At 38.6% G+C, this 20034-nt stretch overlaps 1 protein-coding gene across 1 annotated transcript; it reads left to right on the forward strand.

The window, feature by feature from the left end:
• The first annotated feature begins 274 nt into the window (after positions 1 to 274).
• CYBRD1 (cytochrome b reductase 1) lies at positions 275 to 16931 on the forward strand. Its single transcript, XM_074910840.1, has 4 exons — positions 275 to 732; positions 8065 to 8273; positions 10954 to 11108; positions 11304 to 16931. The coding sequence occupies exons 1-4, from the start codon at positions 546 to 548 to the stop codon at positions 11602 to 11604; spliced, it is 852 nt and encodes a 283-aa protein (XP_074766941.1). The 5' UTR covers positions 275 to 545; the 3' UTR covers positions 11605 to 16931.
• The last annotated feature ends 3103 nt before the right edge of the window (positions 16932 to 20034 follow it).

A 20034-nucleotide genomic window follows, 5' to 3' on the forward strand; every position in this document is an offset into this window, starting at 1 on the left:
GCATTCCTGCTTTATCTGTTAGTGCTTATGGCTGTGCTGGCTTACCTTTATGGCAGGTCTGTAAATTCCTGTCGCCCATGGGTGCCCGCACCCACCGCACTCACCAGCCTCCGCTCAGCCACCCACTCCCTTGCTGCAGGGCCGGGGGGAGCGGGGAGCGCTGTGGGGCCGGGGCGCTGGCCGGGGCCGGGCTGACCCAGAAACGGCTTTTCTAAGGCGGAGTTCTGAACGCGAGGGAAAGAAACTACCGTCAAGCCTGTAAAAAGTGCTTTAGAAAAAGGAAAAGCTACACCCTCCTCGTCAAAAAGCAGTGCCGGGACCGCCGAGGGACGCTGGCCCGACGCCGGCCAGGGGCGGGGGGGCCCTGCGGCGCGGCAAGCAGCCTGCTGCGGGGCGGGCAACCGGCTGCGGGGCGGCACCGCCCGCCGCTCCGCCACCGCCACCGCCCGCCGCTCCGCCACCGCCACCGCCGGCCCGGGGCCGGCCCCGCCCGGCCGGCCCCTCCTTCGCGGCGCTCGCTGCCGGCCGTGCACGGGGCTCGGAAGATGGAGGACTACGGGCGATTCCTGGCGCTGCTGGTCTCGGCGCTGCTGGTCGGCTTCGTGTCGGTCGTCTTCTCCCTCGTCTGGGTCTTCCACTACCGCGAGGGGCTGAGCTGGGACGGCAGCGCGCGGGAGTTCAACTGGCACCCCGTCCTCGTCATCACCGGCTTCGTCTTCATCCAGGGCATCGGTGCGTCGGGGGCCCGGGCCCGGCGGGGGCCGGGGCGGAGCGGCGGGGAGCGGCGGGAGAGCCGGGGCTGCCTGGGGCCGGGGCCGGGGCGCGGGGCGGCGGGGCCGGGGCGGCGGGGCCGGGGCGGCGGGGCCGGCAGCGGGTGAGAGCGGGAGCGCTGCAGCCCGCGGTGCTCGGCCGGAGCGGCTGAGGGAAACCAGCGCTCCCCGAGCAGGCACAAAGAGACCCTTGTAATAAGCCGAAACTGCTATATGTGTTTTTTTCTGCGAGCACTTGTTTACCCTGGCCTGGGACTGCCGTGCGCTCCGAGCAATGCTTGCGAGGTGTGTTTTCCCAGTCAGCCTGAATTCATGCAAGTTGAGAATCGAAATGCCAGAAGTGCTGCCCTAGGAAAGTTTCTCTCCTCTGGCTCCCTCTCTTTTGGCATTCTCCCATGTCCCATAGGAGAAAGGAAAGTTCAATACCACTGAAGTTAGATCCAGGAACGGCGTTTATGCCAGACAAAATGTTGCACCATAAGCATGGTTAAAATACAATTTGTCAGCCCAGACTTAATATAAAATATTTTGTAAAATATATCTTTCAAATTAATTCTTAATTCTGTTGCCTAAGTAACACAGAATGATTATGATGCAGTGGTGGTTTTTCAGCTTTTATAGGTGTATGAACTTTTGATTGCATAGGGTTCAGCCTTGGACAGACTTTTCGATGTTTCCCATTACACTTGCAACAAGAACAGTATCTTTTTTCCATCCCACAGGATTAGTACGTTAGGTCTTAAGCGTAAGGGGTTGTTCCTTCGGGCCGAGAGGAAAACTGGAGTTTGAACTCTGGTTTTCTGTTACTGTGATTGGCTAATTCCAAGAAAACGACTACATTAGACACACTGTAGTTGATAAATGGTATCGATTTAGGAAAGAATGCTCTCAGTAAAGTTTTAGAAGTAGATAATGATAGAGCACACAGAGGGGCTTATCTAGCCTATGAATACATTTACACTAGAGCTAAATATTGCAAAAATAAGACCGCTGGACTGTGCCTTAAAAATCCTGACAGCTGAGAGTGTCAATTTATGCTAATGGTATTAAAACGAATGGGGAAATTTGACAGGTAACAGCTTCCAACAGTGATATTTTATAAAGTCATTGACAAAATGTTTGCTAGTTTCAACACGAACTAAATGAAACATTAGTAACATCTCCAAGAATGGCAAATAAATAACTGCAGAGAACAGTGGAAATTCTCCCACAGTTTTACCACTGACTTTTGGCGGGAGAGGACACGGAAGATTTTACTGTTCTTGAGTGATGAAGAACCTCTGGAGACTTACAGTGTAAATGTAAGCAGGAGTATTTTTCTTTGTAATAGAAGACAAACTAAAATTTTGTCTAGACAAAATTAGAATTTAATTTTTAATAACCTTATTTACATTTGCTTCACCACTGCATGATATGTTGCATTCATCCAGCCAGCAAACTTGTCCAGCACATCCGGACATTCATTCCAGTGGAACATGTTTGCATCACATGTGTGCTCGCTCGCTCGCTCACTCTTTGGCAGGAGCCCAGCTGGTCAGAGGTTGGAAGATGCAGGAGGAGTGGGTGGTTGAAGGGAATGTTGTGATTTGAACATATCCTGCAAATTCTTTTTTTTTTAGTGGGAATAGGGCATGTTCTCAGCTTTGTGGCTTCAAGTTACAAATTGCTATTGAGCAATAAACAGTATCTTGAAGTTGTTTTACATATTGCTCAATAGGTCATGGAAAGTATAATTTCAGGCTATAAATAAGCAACGAGAAACACCTGTTGACTTACACTAAGATCCATACCACTTACTGTGATCAAACTACTGCATTTAATGTAAGCATAGACCTTCTGAAAAAAATGGGGGAGGTTTTCTGCAGCTTTTTCTTAGGTATTTTCTTTTTTTTTCCTCTGAAACTCAGTTTATCCCTGTGTCACAGAGTAAGGATGTTGCCTCAAGACTTGTGTAGGTAAGGATATATGCAAAGTAAACAGAAGTTTACTTTTGTTATGTGTTGGAGATAACAAAGATGTGCTGGACAAGTTTTCTGGCTAGATGAATGTAACATATCATGCAGTGGTGAAGCATATGTAAGTAAGGTTATTAAAAATTAAATTCTAAGTTTGTCTAGACAAAATAGCTCAAAAAGAACAGAGGGAACACATACAGGGAATTGATAATAAAGCATTATTTGGGGAGGAAATTCTATTGTATAACAAGAAAAGCAAAGTTGGACACTGAAGGAGTATTGTAGTAAATTAGATGAAATATCAACAGATAAGATACCGCTGTGAATCTGAATCAAATACAGTTGACAAAAGTCTGCCATTGAATTCAAAGTAATTTAGATGAGACGGGATTAGGATTCCTCTTTGCACACATACAGGAAAAAGAAATCTTTAAATAGTTAAAAAGTAAAAAGGAATAGCTAATAAATAATCTTGGTTAAATTTTTGTAGAGAATTTGAAATAATAACCAAATCAGCTGTTTCTTGAGTTCATTAAAGTCTATACAAAGGATAGAAATGTTGTATTGTTGGTCTATAGGAGGTAAAAGGAATGACTATAATAATGTACATATTGGGAAGTAGATATGCCCTTATAAAGCATTGTGTATATCTTATCAATCAAATTAAAAAGCTGTAGGCATACTAATATTTACTATTTGTAGATCAGTGCCTGTAGGTAAATGATACCTGACAAAACAGTCAGTGTGCAGTAATTGTCCAGATGATTTTCTAGACCTAAAGTGGGAAAAACATAGGCAATAAAAGTCTGTGTGCATATTAGTACAGCAACAATTTTAAAATAATAAGATAGGGAAAAAAAATGATGAAAAAGTGAGTTTTAAGAAGGGCTTGAAGGAATATTAGTGTTATAGAATGGGTTAAATAAGTAAATAGGGAATTCTGTCTTATTTTACATATGGAAAGGTTGAACAATGACTGTAGACACAGGGCATGCTCCAAAGGAGTATTTGCATGTTAGTTCATGTTTGGCCTGCAAATGATAATGCTTGATTCTCTCCTAAAGGACTAATTAAGAAACCCATCAAAATATAATGTGAAATAAATTATTTTTGAGGATTTCCATTACTCGCCTAATAAAAGAATGTATTTTTTCTACAGAGATGTAACATTCTCTATTGCAGACTGAGGGGCGGCATGGTGGGTTTTGGATTTGTGGAAGATTGGATGAAGAGTGAGTCAGAACAAGGACAGTAGGGTAGTCTGTCTCCCATCTCAGATCAGTCTTCTACTGCTTATGAGTCACATGTAAACTCTATGCAATAAAGTTGTGGGTTGACTCTACAAATCTTGGAAGATTACACAGTTAATATTTCTCATTGTGTATCATTTACAGGTATCATATAACTTGTATTTTAAACAGGCTTAAAACGTGAGGATGTAGCCTAACGTTAGCAGTATACTAATAAAGGAATACAATTCAGAGTTCTTACAGAGAAAAGAGAAGGAAAAATTCTGGTCTGCCACATTACCATGTGGTGTTACAGAGTTAATTAAATTTCATCTGTATGGATGAATTACCTGGGTGGGTGAGACAATCTTAACAGCTCACTGTGGCTGAAATACTGAAATATTCCTACTTTTTTCCTCCACTTCTCCCTTTCAGCTTTCTCCTTTACTCAAACTTCATCTTCCTACTGGTTTATTTCTGTGAGCTCTGTCAGATCCATAAACTGAACTAACCTAACTAGCCAAAAACTAACACACACACCACCACAACCACCCAAGTACAGTTTTTGCCGGAGTAGAGACTTGAATTTTCTGCACAAAGGGTCTCAGAAGTGTCATAGATGGGAGAAGGGAGATGGAGGATAATGTGCAAGAGCAAGGAGGAGTGCAAATCTATTTTAAAGTAAGCATAGTCTTTCATCTTGAAATCACATCTAAAGATAATGCTTGTTCTGAGTTATCTGACAAACATGATTACCTTTGCCTCAAATAACAAAGCATCTATTCAAAGGAAAAGTAGCTAATTCCTGGAGTTTCTAACATCCAACAGGCTGCAGAATTCTCAAGAATTGGAAGGGCAAGTGACTGCTGAGCTGTAAGGGTCTCATCCCAGGCATCTTGTGAAGAGGCAGCTCTCTTGATGAGTTTAGTTTGTGTCCCTTTGGAGTCATAGATGGGCATCTGTCCATTCTGTGTTAAAGTGATTCCCAGAAAATCTAGTGGGCATTCAGATCCTGCTGAGGGTGAGCAACAGGATCAGTCAAAAAAGAGCAGGAGAGGAAACAGGAGGAGTGAAGAGGAACATTGCTTTCTGGCAGCTGTGAGGTGCTGTGCAGTGCCCCCCCAGTGCACGCACAGAAGCATGCTTTGTGCCTTCTAAGGTGGAAGGCATCTCACAAGCATCCACGGCAGCACGTGCAGCATGTGCCAGCCAGAAATACCAGAGAGCTAACTCTCGAAATTTCCTTTGTACATTTGGCAAAGAACAGGTGTCCCATGCCACATACAAGATATTGCAAGATCACTCTGACTTATGTGACATGCTTTAAAATCAGAGCTCAAAATAGGAACGAGATCTGAGTGAGGAAGCTGTGTCTAAGGATGCCGAGATTGTCAAATCTCTTAACAGCAGTAGAGTTGGTATACCTAGAGAAAGTTCTTCATAGAGCAGTTCCTTTAGCATCTCACCACTAAAAATGCTGTAATTGCGTATGTGCTTTTAACCCAGGCTATTTTAATTCAGAGATGAAGTTACATATGTCTGAGTCAGTTTTTAGGAGTTTGTACCACTGAAAGCAGAATCTTCCTCCTCTCCCCTTTGTTCCCCAGATTGTCTTGCTTCCTCCTGCTGGTCAGAAAAGCACTAGTTACAACAAAGGCAGGGGGAAGCACACAGAAGTGGAACAAGACTGGTGGTGGGGAAATGGGACTGTGTCTTTTTACAGTGATGAACAGTCAGATCCGCTCAAGTTGCCATGTGTAACTTCAGACATAGCCCTCACAGAAAGAGGATTAAACCAGATTGTACTATCATGCATATGTCCTGGGCTGTGGCATGTAACATGCTAATACATGGTGGTGTTAACAAGTGTCCAAGCCATTAGTCTGTATTCCTTGCTTTTCTATCATACTGTTTATGGGAATTGGCCCAGAAAATTCATGGCCCAGACAGAGATCTGAGACCATGTGGACGATTGACTAGGGAGTTTGATAGTGATTTTGGAAGTTAAATCAACTAGATAATGACATCTTATGCACCAAAGCAAGATGTTATACAAAAATTTTAGCCTGGACTTCATCCCCTGCATATAAAGACTGAAAACTGAGATCAGGACCTATGGCCATCAAGTTTACTTCAAGACATATAGAGTCCAGTACTCTGCTGCACTTGGAATAAATTACTGACAATAACTATGGGCCATATTGTAAGACGGAACAAGGAGGATTTACTGGAAATATCCTCATAGGATGTTGAAGCTTGTTTGGGGCCTTTTGGCATATCTGCATTACAAAATTAGAAATCATAATCATTAGTACTAAATTAATAATAGTCTGATACAGACAATTATTTCAATATTAACAAGATATAAGACTATCATATAATTTTTGGGGAACTGTTGGAGATGATCACAAGCTTTGTGTGCCAAATCATACCTCTGTCATGTAGATTGATTACTGCCTTAAAAACAAGGGTTCTATATTCCTCATTTTGTAGGATTTACTATTGTTACTTTTTAAAAGCAGTGAGCTGAGAGCTACCTAAGTGCTGTATATATTTAAATATTCTAAGGGACACTTTCATTCCTGCATTATGTTTTCACACAGTTTGTAAAAGCATAAATTGATGTAACATTTGATGGTAGTCTGGAAATTTCACTTGTGAACAGTGTTTTATTTGTGAATTACTTAATGCAGTACTGTTTCATGGCATGAATCCAAGTAAACAAAAATATGTAAACAGAACCTTGAAATTATTTTGTCATTTATTATTATTCATCACAACATACAGAATGAATATCCTATTTATTTTCCATAACCTATGATTTTTGTGTAAAAAGCTAGGGTTATGGAGAAGTAATGAGTAAGGCACATGAGAATCACTTCAGTAAATTCTTAATCTTTCCATTTATCGGGTAATACTTTTTTTTTCTGGTGCACATCTATTTCTTAATGTTTAGAACAGGAACTTTTAAAAAAACCTGTATATATTCTTATTCTTTTGTTTTAGTATACCTGATTATATATAAAGATTTGAATGTAATTTCATAAGCAGAAACCTTACATGAGGATGTGATGAATCAGATGAATGAAGTTCAGTCTTTCTGCTCGGGCAAAACATGGATGTGAGCATTAGTCTTTATTGGTCAGGTGTTTAGGTGTTCTCATAAACATTTGTCCCCTGTTATCTGAATACACTTATGTGCTGTCACACATCCAGAATTACTACCTAGTTTGTAATCAGATGAACCTGGGGCTTCAGTGATCTAATCTGGTCTCTGTGTGTCCCCTGTTGAAAGCACCTGGGTCATACGACAGCCAGGGGACAGTTGTGGCAGGGAAGGAGCAGGGATGACTTTGAGGAAAGAGTTTGGCAAGAAGCAGCTCTAGCCTGCTTATGTACCATCTGGAGTTAGATCACTTTTGATGATTTTTGGTTTGTTCAGAATGGACAAAACACTGTCTGCTAGAGTTATTAATGCAAATATAGACAAAACCCCCTTACATTCATCTAACAGTGCTGGAAGAGTTGTAGTTGACAAATCCTTTTTCTCTTAAGAGTCAGATTATTATTCCCTTACGATGAGTAGTATTCTCCCGTTTAAAGTAGTCTTATTAATATCAATGCAATAGATAGTAATATAAATATCTGTGTAATTAGAGAATAGCATTATCCAAAGTTGACAGAGAGAATAAATATTAAAAAATAATCTTACACACTTTCTCAGTAGGTGGTCTTCTGGATATAAAAATTGGGCCCTATTCTTCCAATCTGACTATCAGGAGAAAAATCAAAATCCTGTACAGAATCTCTGTTAGATCAATTTAAGGAATGAGGAAAAAATTACGCCAAGTTGTTTAGTGTTGTTTTTTTGAAATTAATTTATGGGGGTTTTTAAAATTAGAAAGAAATATCCCTAAAAGTTGTATTTAAGCCTCAATTGTGTATCTGGAATATGCCATGCTATGTGTAGGAGAAAAAGCCTTTTATTAGACTTTTTTAGAGGATTAAAGGCTGGATTTACAATGGATTTATGTGAATGATATGTGATTATTAAAATTGGAGAGAAGTTATCTTGTAAGTCATAAAATCTTGTTTCTGTTCTTTCTTTAGCTATTATTGTGTACAGGTTGCCCTGGACCTGGAAGTGCAGCAAACTCCTAATGAAGTTCATACATGCTGGATTAAATACCATAGCTATGATTCTTGCAATTGTTTCTATGGTAGCCGTGTTTGAATACCACAATGCCAGGAACATTCCTAACATGTACAGTCTGCACAGCTGGATTGGGCTGACTGCTGTTATATTTTATTCTCTCCAGGTCAGAATCTAACTTTATTTATAAACAGATTGTAAATTTGAAGAATGTGTTGATTAATTCAGGCACAATAGGCCTCACTAATATACTCTTATTAGTAAAATGTAATAGTAATTAGTAAATTACTCAATGTAAAATGGGGTACCCACTTTACATTCTGTGATTTGAGTAATTAGCATGTAAATGTGCAAACACTGCATCCTTGACTTCAAAGAAAAATGTATTTTAAAGCATATTTTGCTTATTTGCTGGGATAATGGCAGTTTATTTACTACTTAGCTAAGTTACACAGTAGTGTGTTTCCAAGCTCTATAAGCTGCTGAAGTTAAAGTAAGTGATTTGGTTTGTTGGCAGCATATTTAAATACAGTTAGAGCTTTTATTATGTAAGTCTCAAATGAAGTAATTGTTTCCCTTTTTTTTCCAGCTATCAAAACTTTAAGTAGTCACTTCTTTGCCTCAAGACTTGTTTATCAGCAGAAGAGCAGCAGGGAGCAGTGTAGATCTAAAGGCTCTGTCATATGAATGAGCTACTACTGGCTAACCAGCTTTCCTGAATCAGCAAAACTTTCATAAATGTTCGTGTGCATGCTTTTAACTGCTCCTATTGGTAGTGAATTAAGAGTTATCATAATCTAAAATTAACTAATGTAGTATGTTTTGCATTTGGCATAGAAGAGTAGGCATGCCCTGACATTTAGCATACACATACAGATGTGATGATTCTGCATATAGATTCTGAATTTCCTATATTGTGTTATTTTATTCCTTCAAATTGTGATTTATTTTTTTTTCACAAAACACTAAAAAGAAAAAATAGGATTTAATTATCTGGTGATCAAGCAAAAAAAATCCCCAGCTGAGGGATTTCGGTTCTGGACTTTTGTCCTTCCCTGCTCAGGCTAGGAGGTACAGGAAATACTGTACAAGAAGTACTGAATACAGTACAAGAAGTACTGAAATAGTGGTTTTAACACTTAGAAAAAAAGAAAGCATATTGCAGCATTGTTGAATATTTTCTTTATAGCTGAACCACAGCTAATGAATAGGAAGGATCAATGTTAAGATTTTCCTTGTCTTAATAACGACTTTATTTGAGGGAAATCTGTGCTGCCACTATACTGAGTATCAGCATTTTTTCTAATGGCTAAGATAAGAATTGTGAATTCTACTTTTAATTTTGCTATTATAAACATGATCAATGGCATTTAATGCCTTGCCTGTCTCATCAATGGAACTGTGGTGTTACTTCCTCCAAACTGGGATCTAAGTCACCAATCAGAGACTGATGTTTGTTAAGTGATTGAGCACTATTGTTAAAAAAGAGTCATAGTATCTCTGTTAATAGAGCAGACACTTGGCATTTAGCAGAAATGGTATGTCAATCTCAGAACTGAAAAATTATTGAGAGGAGATGCTTGTATAATACTACATCTACAGAAACAGTAGTGTAAATGTATTGTATTTAAGCCAAATGCATGTTAACACAGTATAGCACAAGGGCATAAATTTAAGAATAGGGCAGAAATGTAAAATGGAGACTCTCTTGGAAAGCAATGTCTCTGGAAAGAAGTACTCGTACTCAAAGATGACATGAAGCTCAAAATGAGTTCTCACGATGCTGTGACAACAGGAAAGTAAATTCTCTAATAAGAGATTATCTTAACCTTCATATATGGCATTGGCAAAACTAATATGAAATACTATGGGGGGTTTTTTAATTTAAAAAAAATATGGAAAAGTGATTTGAGAGCTGGAAAAACTATCTTCCAGTGAAAGACTTAAAACGCTCCAACTGTTTAACAGATCTAAAGAAGATTAAGAGATGACTTGATTATGGTGTATTAAAAAGCTTCCCAGGGAGAAAATACCAGGCTCTTTAATCCAGCATGGAAAGACAAAACAAGGACTAAGACTGGAAGTTAAAGGAAGACGAAATACAAATTCATGCACTATTTCTAATTTAGCAGCAGGGGTGAGTAATGGTAGAACAAGCTAAAGAAGGGATGCAACCTCAATATGACCAGGCAAGCCTGTGACTGAAGCCATGTGACATGATGGGTAATCTTCCATCACAAAATGAGTGCTAATAGGAGGGCTCATGTCCCCCAGGTAACTTCATGCCACCCACACACATCTTCAGACTGTAAATGCCAGCTGATTGGTATATTGAGATATAGACCATTGCCCTTCTAAAGACATGTACTTTAATTTAACCAAAGCTCTTAACAAGGTGAAATTATTTAGTCCACTCAAGTCAGAAGGTTAGACTGCCTTCTGATCTTCACTTATGTGTAAATCTGTAACAGCAGAAGAGAATAGGACTTGAAGAGACAGAAAAAATGTAGCTACTCACACCTTTAATATATTACTAAATTAGTGACACTGAAAATTTGTGTTTCCAATACTTAGTTTCGTTGCACTTATAGCATTACCAATAAGTTTGGGCACTGATACTAGGTGGGATTATTTATAAAATATATCATGTCTGCTTCCCAGGTGCTAATCCAGAATTATTGCTTTGGTTTTGAAGGGAAACACATTCAGAAATAAAAATGTCAATTCTTTTCAAATTTGTACCTGAAGACATCTCAAAATGGAATTTTTATGATTGTTTTTATTCTGCTTGAGAAGTGCAGCTTGTTTGCAATATAGCTTTAACTATGAATCTGTTTTGTGTTTAGCTTTTCTTGGGTTTCGCTGTCTTTCTGCTCCCTTTTGCTCCAGTTCCTCTCCGAGCAGCTCTTCTACCAATACATGTTTATTCCGGTCTTACCATCTTTGCAACAGTGATTGCAACAGCTCTGATGGGTATCACAGAAAAGCTTATCTTTTCACTGTAAGTATTTTCACTTGCTTATTATGGTTATTCATTGCAAACTGTAGTTCCATTTGCACAGAATAATAACCATCTAGTATTGGGACATTGGTTTGCTTTGTTTTAAAAAGACCTCCTACCTAGCAGGAGACTGCTGCTTTTAGATCAGGATTGTCTTTGAAACAACCGACCTTTTTTTTCCTTTCCCTTTCAAAGGAAAAGTCCTGCATATAGTGCATCCCCACCAGAGGCAACTTTTGTCAACTGTCTTGGTCTTTTGCTTGTCATATTTGGTGCACTTATTTTGTGGATGGCAAGCAGGCCCCACTGGAAGCGTCCCCCAGAAGAGAATGCTAAAGTTCTGCGGCCCACTGGGGAGACTCCTGAAGGCACAGAAGCAGAATCCACAATGACAGACGGTACCAATGCAGATAAATCTGATAAGAGGATCAATAGTGAAGCAGCCAGAAAACAAAACCTCAAGCTTGATGAAGCAGGCCAACGATCAACTATGTAAAGAAAATACACAGAATGACAATACTATTATACTGCCAAGCCCCCTGGTTCCTTCCGATTTAGTTATGTTGATATACAAATAGGTTGGGGTTTTATTTTCAGTATGGCTTGCTCAAAGATACTCAGTTTTCTGCATATTAATTTAAATTCGAGTAAGTCCCAAATATATTACATTGGTCCATGCTCAGTTCTCAATTAAAAAATGAGAGCATGAATAACATCACATAATGGGAAAATCACATAATTGGAAAATGTTTTCCATATCACTTCTTAATTTAATGCTTATATCTCTTACAGTTGTGAAAAGTTATTAAGATTAAGACTAAATTTTGCTCTGAGTGATTTTGCAGGTTATGAATCAGAGTCACAAAGTATACCAGACAGCAGAATTTAGTTGGTCACACATAATTTTTCAGTAATGTTCACTTTTTTAAAGCCCTGATTTCTTAAACTGATTAAACCCCTCACCAGCTGCAAAGATCTATGGGATTTGAGGTCATTCAGCAATTTGCAGAGTTGCACCATAAAAAGGTTTAGTCTAAAATTCTGAATTCAAAAAAAGAAATCAAAATTTTTCTGAAATCCTTAAATGTTATGTTTCTTTCAGAAACTTCTATGTTGTTGTTCGGGTTTTTTTGAATCAGAACATACCTATTGGCTTTTTAATGAAATATATTGTATACAGTCAACATTTGATCTGGGGTTATGTGCAATCATTAGTGAAATCTAAGGAATTTGAAAAACATCTAAATGCAGAATTTGTCTTATCTGGAAAGCTATAGATACACACTTAGAAAAATATGTATCACTTAAACTAAGTCTTCCTTTTATCCTAAAAGGCAACATTTTACTGTCTTTACTTGATTGCACAGTTCTATTGATTTGTGGCACTGGACTAGAAATTAGGAGGTTGGAAACCAGAGAAGACTGCTAGCAGTCTCACAGCAAAAAGGAGCTTGAATTGAGAAATGGTTCCTCCAAGAAACAGCTGAGCTTTCCTGGTTTGAATAAAACACTACTTGTTAACTGAAAGCCAATTTTGGTATCTTCACACTGGTGTCAAAACCATTATTGTCACAGGCATGAAGATATACTTTAGCCTATAAGCAAACTATATAAACCCTGTGACTTTTAAATTTGAAATTAAAGTATTAAATAATGCAGTTTGAGTCTCTACTGGCACTTCTATAGCTCTTTCTAGTAATAGGACTATTAATGTATTATTCGTTATTTTCACAGATATAAACAATACTTATTTTTTACTACTATAGAAGAATAATTATAGTAGATTATTTTGATTGCACATGTTCAAAATGATGAGCCTTTCTATCATAATCTCTTGTAAAACCTGCAGAGCCCACTACAAGTCCAAATTTACCACAGTTCATCTTGCAATATAGACAATTTCAGAGAGCATATAATTTCCTATTTTTTTAAGACTACATAAATTGTTATCTACTTCAGCTTTTTAAAATGTTTAAACACATTAAACATCAGTAAATATGCCATTTTTGTAGTTCAATGTTGCATCAAGACAAACAATTTTGGTCATAAGTTATTTTGATCTTCTCTGACAAGAAGCACCTCAGTTCCTGTTACTTGATTTGTAATAACATTTAATTATTTGGTGAAAGCAGTATAGAAAGCTAGAATAGTAAATTACCCGAAAAAAAAAAATTTTGGCTGTACCATTTGTACTTAAGGACTACATCTCAGAGTTCTATGTTTTCACTTACATATGTTTGTGGATGACTGGGACCCACCTAACATTGGTTTATTTCATTTGAGAAATACCTACTTTTAAATGCCTCGGTGTAGAATTCAGGTATGACAGAAGGAATACTTCAGCACTATTGCATGAGCACTCCTCCAGTCCTACTACGTACAGTGGATTGGACAGCTTTTGCCCTGTTTTTCAAGTTCTACACAGTTACCTGTCTTCCGTAAAATTGTTCTGCGCAGCTTCAGCATAAAATTCAAATAGTACTGATAGAAAAACAAGAGCACTTGTTTTACATGACATTAGTGCTCAACTGACATGACATGATTATGTTATGCATCCTATTACAAATTTATATGTTGAACATCAAGTAGGAAGAGGGATTTGCAGTAGCTTCTGGAGAACACTAAACTGTGCTGTCTTCTGATCTCATTATGTTCTGCTCAACAAGTCTGATTTTTTTGGTGAAATCAGTAAACATCACACAGCTGCTGGATGCATGTTTAGTTTTTGTGAGAGATGCTTTATTAACACTTTTGAAGTATAACAGGTGAAGTGAATAAATGAACCCAACTGTTCTAGTAATTTAGTATGCTAGCTTTCTATACTGCACTCACACAGGCAACAGCATTTTAAGTTGGTGTTTATTGTCCTGTTACTGTGTCTCACCCACCTGTGAAAATAAGCTCATTCAATCCTTGCATAGTACTAAGTCATCTAATAAAAGCGTGTGTTCATGTGGAAAGTAGTAATTTGTCTAAGGATTGTTCTGGAAGAAACTCTGAACTGCACAGTATATTGGGAAAAAAACCCAGAAGATCTGTGATTTCTTTTGTTACAATACTGACTTGGATGTACTGAAATCAACAGCTTTTAGGTGAATGGTTCTGTATGCTATGTATGTTAAAGTTAAGCGATAGTAACCAGTATGCCTTCTGTTTTCCATTTTATTCCATGTACTGTTCAAGGGTAATGATATCTGAAAAAGAATGGTGGCATTTCTTCTATATTCTGATGATATCAAGCTAATTGAAAATCAAGGATTAGCAACCTTTTGAGGGTAGTCTGCCAGATTGTATTTTTATTTTTCAACTTTGAGGTTAAACGTGATAGTAGAAACTCAGTGAGAGCTGGAAGATTCCATGTTGGGAAATTATGATAATCAATTATATATCTCAGTGTAAGAACTGTGGGATTCTGGCTGCTTTGGTCTTTGGAAGGTTCCCATGAGATGCAGTAGCCATGAGCTCCTAAACCTTGCTCAACCTTGGTGTGTGGAATTTAAAACAGACTGAACATACTATAAACTTTTGGCTTCTGTTCTAAAGTGATTAAAAAAGTCTTTAAGTATCCTTGCAACATAAAGGTTAGTTCAAGTGCTAAATAAAAATACATAGGACTTTGGAGAGTAATTTTCTCTGGAAAAAAACCATATTCCTAAAGCTGCTTCTCAAAGTGGCCTTCCATTAACTTACCTTTCATGCAACTTTTCTTACCTGTGTTTATATGTAATAGTAGCAACACAGGAAGCAAAAAGGTGTATTTTCAAAGACATAAAGGGAAGGTAGAACTCTAGCTTTTTTATCAGGATTTTTCTGCATGTTTGGAAATTTTCTACATTGCTGTTTTTACAGGGACATGATTGTAGAGCTTACATTCCAAGTTTGGATACCTATAAAAACATAGGAAGCTACAAAACCTAATACTAAAAGTGCTTTTTTAAGATGTCTGGAAAAAAAATATTTTTTAAATGTATTTACATGCTGTCATGCAGTACTGCACACAGAAGCAGAAGTGTTTTTTCCAACATTAATGATACTGAGAAATGATAGTGCAAATTACATTTTAAAATTGAATGTACAGTAGTTGCATGTACGCTTCTTACTACATGTAACCAAGATTGCATATGATATTGTAAATATTGTTTACATGGATATTTTAGAATCTTAGAATCATAGAATCATAGTACAGTTTGGGTTGGAAGGGACCTCAAAGATCGTCTAGTTCCAAATCCCCTGCTATGGCAGAGACACCTCCCACTAGATCAGGTTGCTCACGGCTCTATCCAGCCTGCCCTTGAACACTGCCACAGCCTCCTTGGGCAACCTGTTTCAGTGCCTCACCACCCCCACAGTAAAAAACTTCATCCTTATATTTAATCTAAACCTCCCCTCCCTCAGCTTCCACCCATTACCTCTCATCCTATCATTACAGTCCCTTGTAAAAAGTCCCTGCCCAGCCTTCTTGTAGGTGCCCTTCAGGTACTGGAAGGCCACTGTAAGGTCTCCCCGGAGCCTTCTCTTTTCCAATCTGAACAAGCCCAACTCTCTCAGCCTGTCCTCATAGGAGAGGTGTTCCAGCCCTCTGATCATCTTGGTAGCCATCCTCTGGACTAATTCTAACAGCTTTATATCCCTCTTGTGTTGGGGGCTCCAGAGCTGGACACAGTATTCCAGGTGGGGTCTCACGAGGGCAGAGTAGAGGGGCAGAATCACCTTTCTCAACCTACTGACCACACTTCTTTTTGATGCAGCCCAGAATCTGGTTGGCTTTTGGGGCTACAAACGCACACTGTTGGCTCATGTTGATCTTACCATCCACCAACACACCCAAGTCCTTCTCCTCAGGGCTGTTCTCAATCCACTCATTACCCAGCCTATATCTGTGCTTGGGATTGCCCTGGCACGGGTGCAGGATCTTACACTTGGCCTTATTAAACTTCATGAGGTTGGCCTAGGCCCACCTCTCCAGCCTGTCCAGGTCCCTCTGGATGGCATCCCTTCCCTCCAGCATGTCAACCACACCACACAGCTTGGTGTCATGGGAAGACGCTGAGGGTGCACTCCATCCCACTATCCATATCACCAACAAAGATATTAAACAGTACCAGTCCCAGTAGCAGTCCCTGAGGGACACCACTTGTCACCAGTCTCCACTTGGAGATTGAACCATTGACCACAACCCTTTGAGTGCAGCCTTCCAACCAATTCCTTATCCACCGAGTGGTCCATCCATCATATTCATGTCTTTCCAACTTGGAGACCAGGATGTTGTGCAGGACAGTGTCAAAGGCCTTGCACAAGTCCATGTAAATTACATCAGTTGCTCTTCCCTTATCTATTGATGATGTCGCTCCATCATAAAAGGCCATCATATTTGTCAGGCAGGATTTTCCCTTGCTGAAGCCATGTTGGTTGCCACCAATCACATCCACATTATCCATGTGCCCTAGCAGAGCCTTCATGAGGATCTGCTCCATGATCTTGCCAGGCACAGAGGTAAGACTGACTGGCCTGTAGTTGCCCAAATCTTCCTTTTTTCCCTTTTTAAAAATGGGGGAGATGTTTCCCCTTTTCCAGAGAAAAGAGAGACTCTCTGTTGAGAGACTAAAAGATATTGCCAAATATTCTATTTCATAAGACTCTTTTGCTTCTGTTTCAGAAAATTCCTTCCTCTGTTTCTAACTGTTCACAAGAACTTAAGAATTATTTTATTGTTTTGTTACTTGCAGTACTTATTTGTAGATGAAAGCAAATGTTTAATTACAATGTCTATTTTCCTTATTCTTTTTTGTATGTTAATAAAAATTATTTTTCAAGCTTATGATACCACTGAGTAAAAATTTATATTACAGTACTAAAATACAACCTTCTAAATTTGGCAAAAGACCTAATTATTTTTCTGATTCCTTTTTTGAAAACAGGAGGTAGTTGCACAAAATTTCTTACATACCTCTTAATTCCAAATATTCCCAATGATCTTCCTAATGAAATTTATATACTCTGTAGTGTTAGGAGGATGATACAATGGAAAGGGAAAGAAAGAAACTGTATTGCACCTTCTGATCACAATAGAATTTCCCTATAGGAGTTGTTAGAAGGGAAAAAAAAACCAAAACTATCCTCAGTCATGAGATTGCCATAGCAAATAAGGGAAGATCATAAATTCTGATGTATGACAGTCACATAATGTGCTGTAAGATCCCTCAGATAAATAACAACCAAACAATGCAGAGCAAAGGTTTTGAGCCCATGGAATCTTCTGACCCCAATTTAACATCTGCACATCAAGTTACTCATGAGTAGGTTATTGATCATAAAGACTGTAAATGGCAAAACCATCTCTATTAATATCTGTAACAAGTAAGAATTAAGGTGTGTTATGAGCTTAGTAAGATTAATTGGAAATTCTTCTAAAAGTGTAAAGCATAAACTGATTATTCCTGAATATCATACAGCTGGCTAAAACTTTCTGACATCATCAACATCATCATGGAAGAGCAAAAAAATAGTGTTACTATCATCAGTATAGCAGAAAACTTGCTGTATTCAAATGTGACAGTTCTCTGTTGCTGATAACTTTTCTTAACTCTCCTGTAGGCTGAATTTTCTGGGGAAGGTTCTGGCAAAATAGTCCAATTTTTTTCAACATGTTGATTATTACAAAATTCAGTAAAAGCTCAGTTGTAGTCACACTTGAAAGAGGGGACTCGACATTTTGGCAGGAGGACTGCATTTGTATGCAGAAGTGTTTTTTGTAAATAGTTGATGGAACCCTTGTAACTTATGTACAGATTCTTGCCTTGTGTTATGGTATGAGCAACACTTTTGATCTCTGTAAGACTAGTGGGCAGTAACAAAGTGTAAATTACTATACAGGAAGAGACTGAAGTCCAGGTCACAAAAATGGATGACAACCACTCCAAGAGAATGTGACTTACAGAAGAGAGGAGGTAGAGAAAATCTGTACACATAACAGAACTTTTGTTATAACAAAACTGACAAGACCACAGCTAATTCTAATAGAAGAAATAGAAACAACTACTATATGTTTCAGTGACCTCACTCATTTTTGACAAATATAGTCATCACAGACTACCAACCAACATATGCTAGTTTGGGGCTTGAGTTTACAGTTGAGTCCATGCCCATGTATACTGACTACGCATTGGCTCTTAAATTCCATCTTTAGCCTATCACCAAGTCAGGCAATAGCTATAAATAAAGCTATCAGAAAATGGATAAAAGTTGTGAAAATGTTTACAATTTTCACTAGCATTTAATACCAACAAAAAATTTCCATCTAGTGGTACTCAAAGTCTGCAGGGTATTATTAGTGTGATTAATAAGCAGATTTTCAAATATTTTTGTAGCAATGATCCCTGTCGTGTATACAAGCAGTAAACCACTAGGTGGCAAGCACTACCAAAACAGCCTTTGACAGATGTTAGTCTGTCATTGCTTTAGATGATACAGTGTGATGAGTCATCTGCCTTAAAATAAAATTACAGGGTTAGCAGACATAAAACACACAGTCATGTCAGAATTTATATATTTTAAAGGGCTCACTTAAAATACAGTATTTCTTAATCTCTGATGTTGGAAATCATTCTTTAATGTGCTTTTTCTATTGGTTTGCTTCTCGAACTCCTGTTTGTAACTTCTGTGCAAGTACAAGCTTGGTTAAAAGACAAAAGAACATAAGAGCATGAAAGTTTAGGGATAAGCTCACATACAAGATATGAAAGTAGCAAGAATTAGAAAAACAAACCAGGAACATCCAGTACTTTGCCATTTGATCTTGTAGTCTCACATAAAATTTGACCCTACAAAAGTGAACATCAGACCCAGTTTCAAATAACCAAAAAGTAAAGTTATCCACCCGATACATGCTAACAACTTCTGTTCTTAATTTACTCTATTTGTGCATACTGACTTTGTAAGCATGTTTTCTGATACATTCCACTGAATATACTAGTTTCGGTACTACTGAAAGCTATTTTGTACATGGTACACTAGTGCTACTTTTTGATCTGACTTGTATACTTGTCATCTCAGGCTATACTGGAAGATATTTTGTCTCCTGTAACTAACTATGGCAGTGATTTCATGGTGTTAGTAACAGTGGGAGTACTGATATAGACAGGGCACTGTGGTTTTTCACAAAGCTTAGTATTCATGTTTAGGTCAACAAAGTGGCAAAATTCAGTGTAATTCTGATTCTCCAGGGCATTACTTTCATTATTGCTGTGACTATTGGATCTGGTAGAAATACTGTCTTAAAAGACCTCCAGTATAGGTATTATCCTAGCAATTCAGCTTGAGTGCTTGATCTTTTTGTTAAAAACATCAATTGCTCTTGCAGTTAAGGGATAGCTCATAGACCACTGTGGCAATGGGAGCACTAATGCTGTCTGACTACTGTTACTGAGCAGATATATAGAACAGGATTACAAATACAAGAAAATTTACATGAGTGCTCATTGCTATTATCACTGCATCTATAATGAGAAATTTGAACAAAAGTTCAGTAAAACAAAGCCCCTATAACCATTTTAGTCTGTCCCAAATGCAAGGCTTCCAATGGATAATAATATATCTAATGTTACAACTGTCAGGGTCCTGAACACACTAATAGGTCTTAATGGCCCTGACCAGCCTCACCTGGGACCCTCACCAACACACTCCTGCCCATTAGTCCAGGGGCTCTAATTAAGCTCAACCTGGGAGCTTCAGTCCTCACCTGTGCCCCATTGGGCCTGAATCCCTCACCTGCTTTCTGCCTGACCCCATCACCATGGATCTGCCCAGTGATCAAAGGACTCTGACCCTCAGCGGGTTTGGTTATGACCTCTGGGTTGACTCTCCAGCGTGACTGTAGACCTGCCTCAGCACCATGAACTTGTCTGATGATGTTGAACCTGGTTGCCAT

The sequence above is a fragment of the Athene noctua genome, chromosome 7, assembly GCF_965140245.1.
Source record: "Athene noctua chromosome 7, bAthNoc1.hap1.1, whole genome shotgun sequence".
In the NCBI taxonomy this organism is placed as follows: Eukaryota; Metazoa; Chordata; class Aves; order Strigiformes; family Strigidae; genus Athene; species Athene noctua.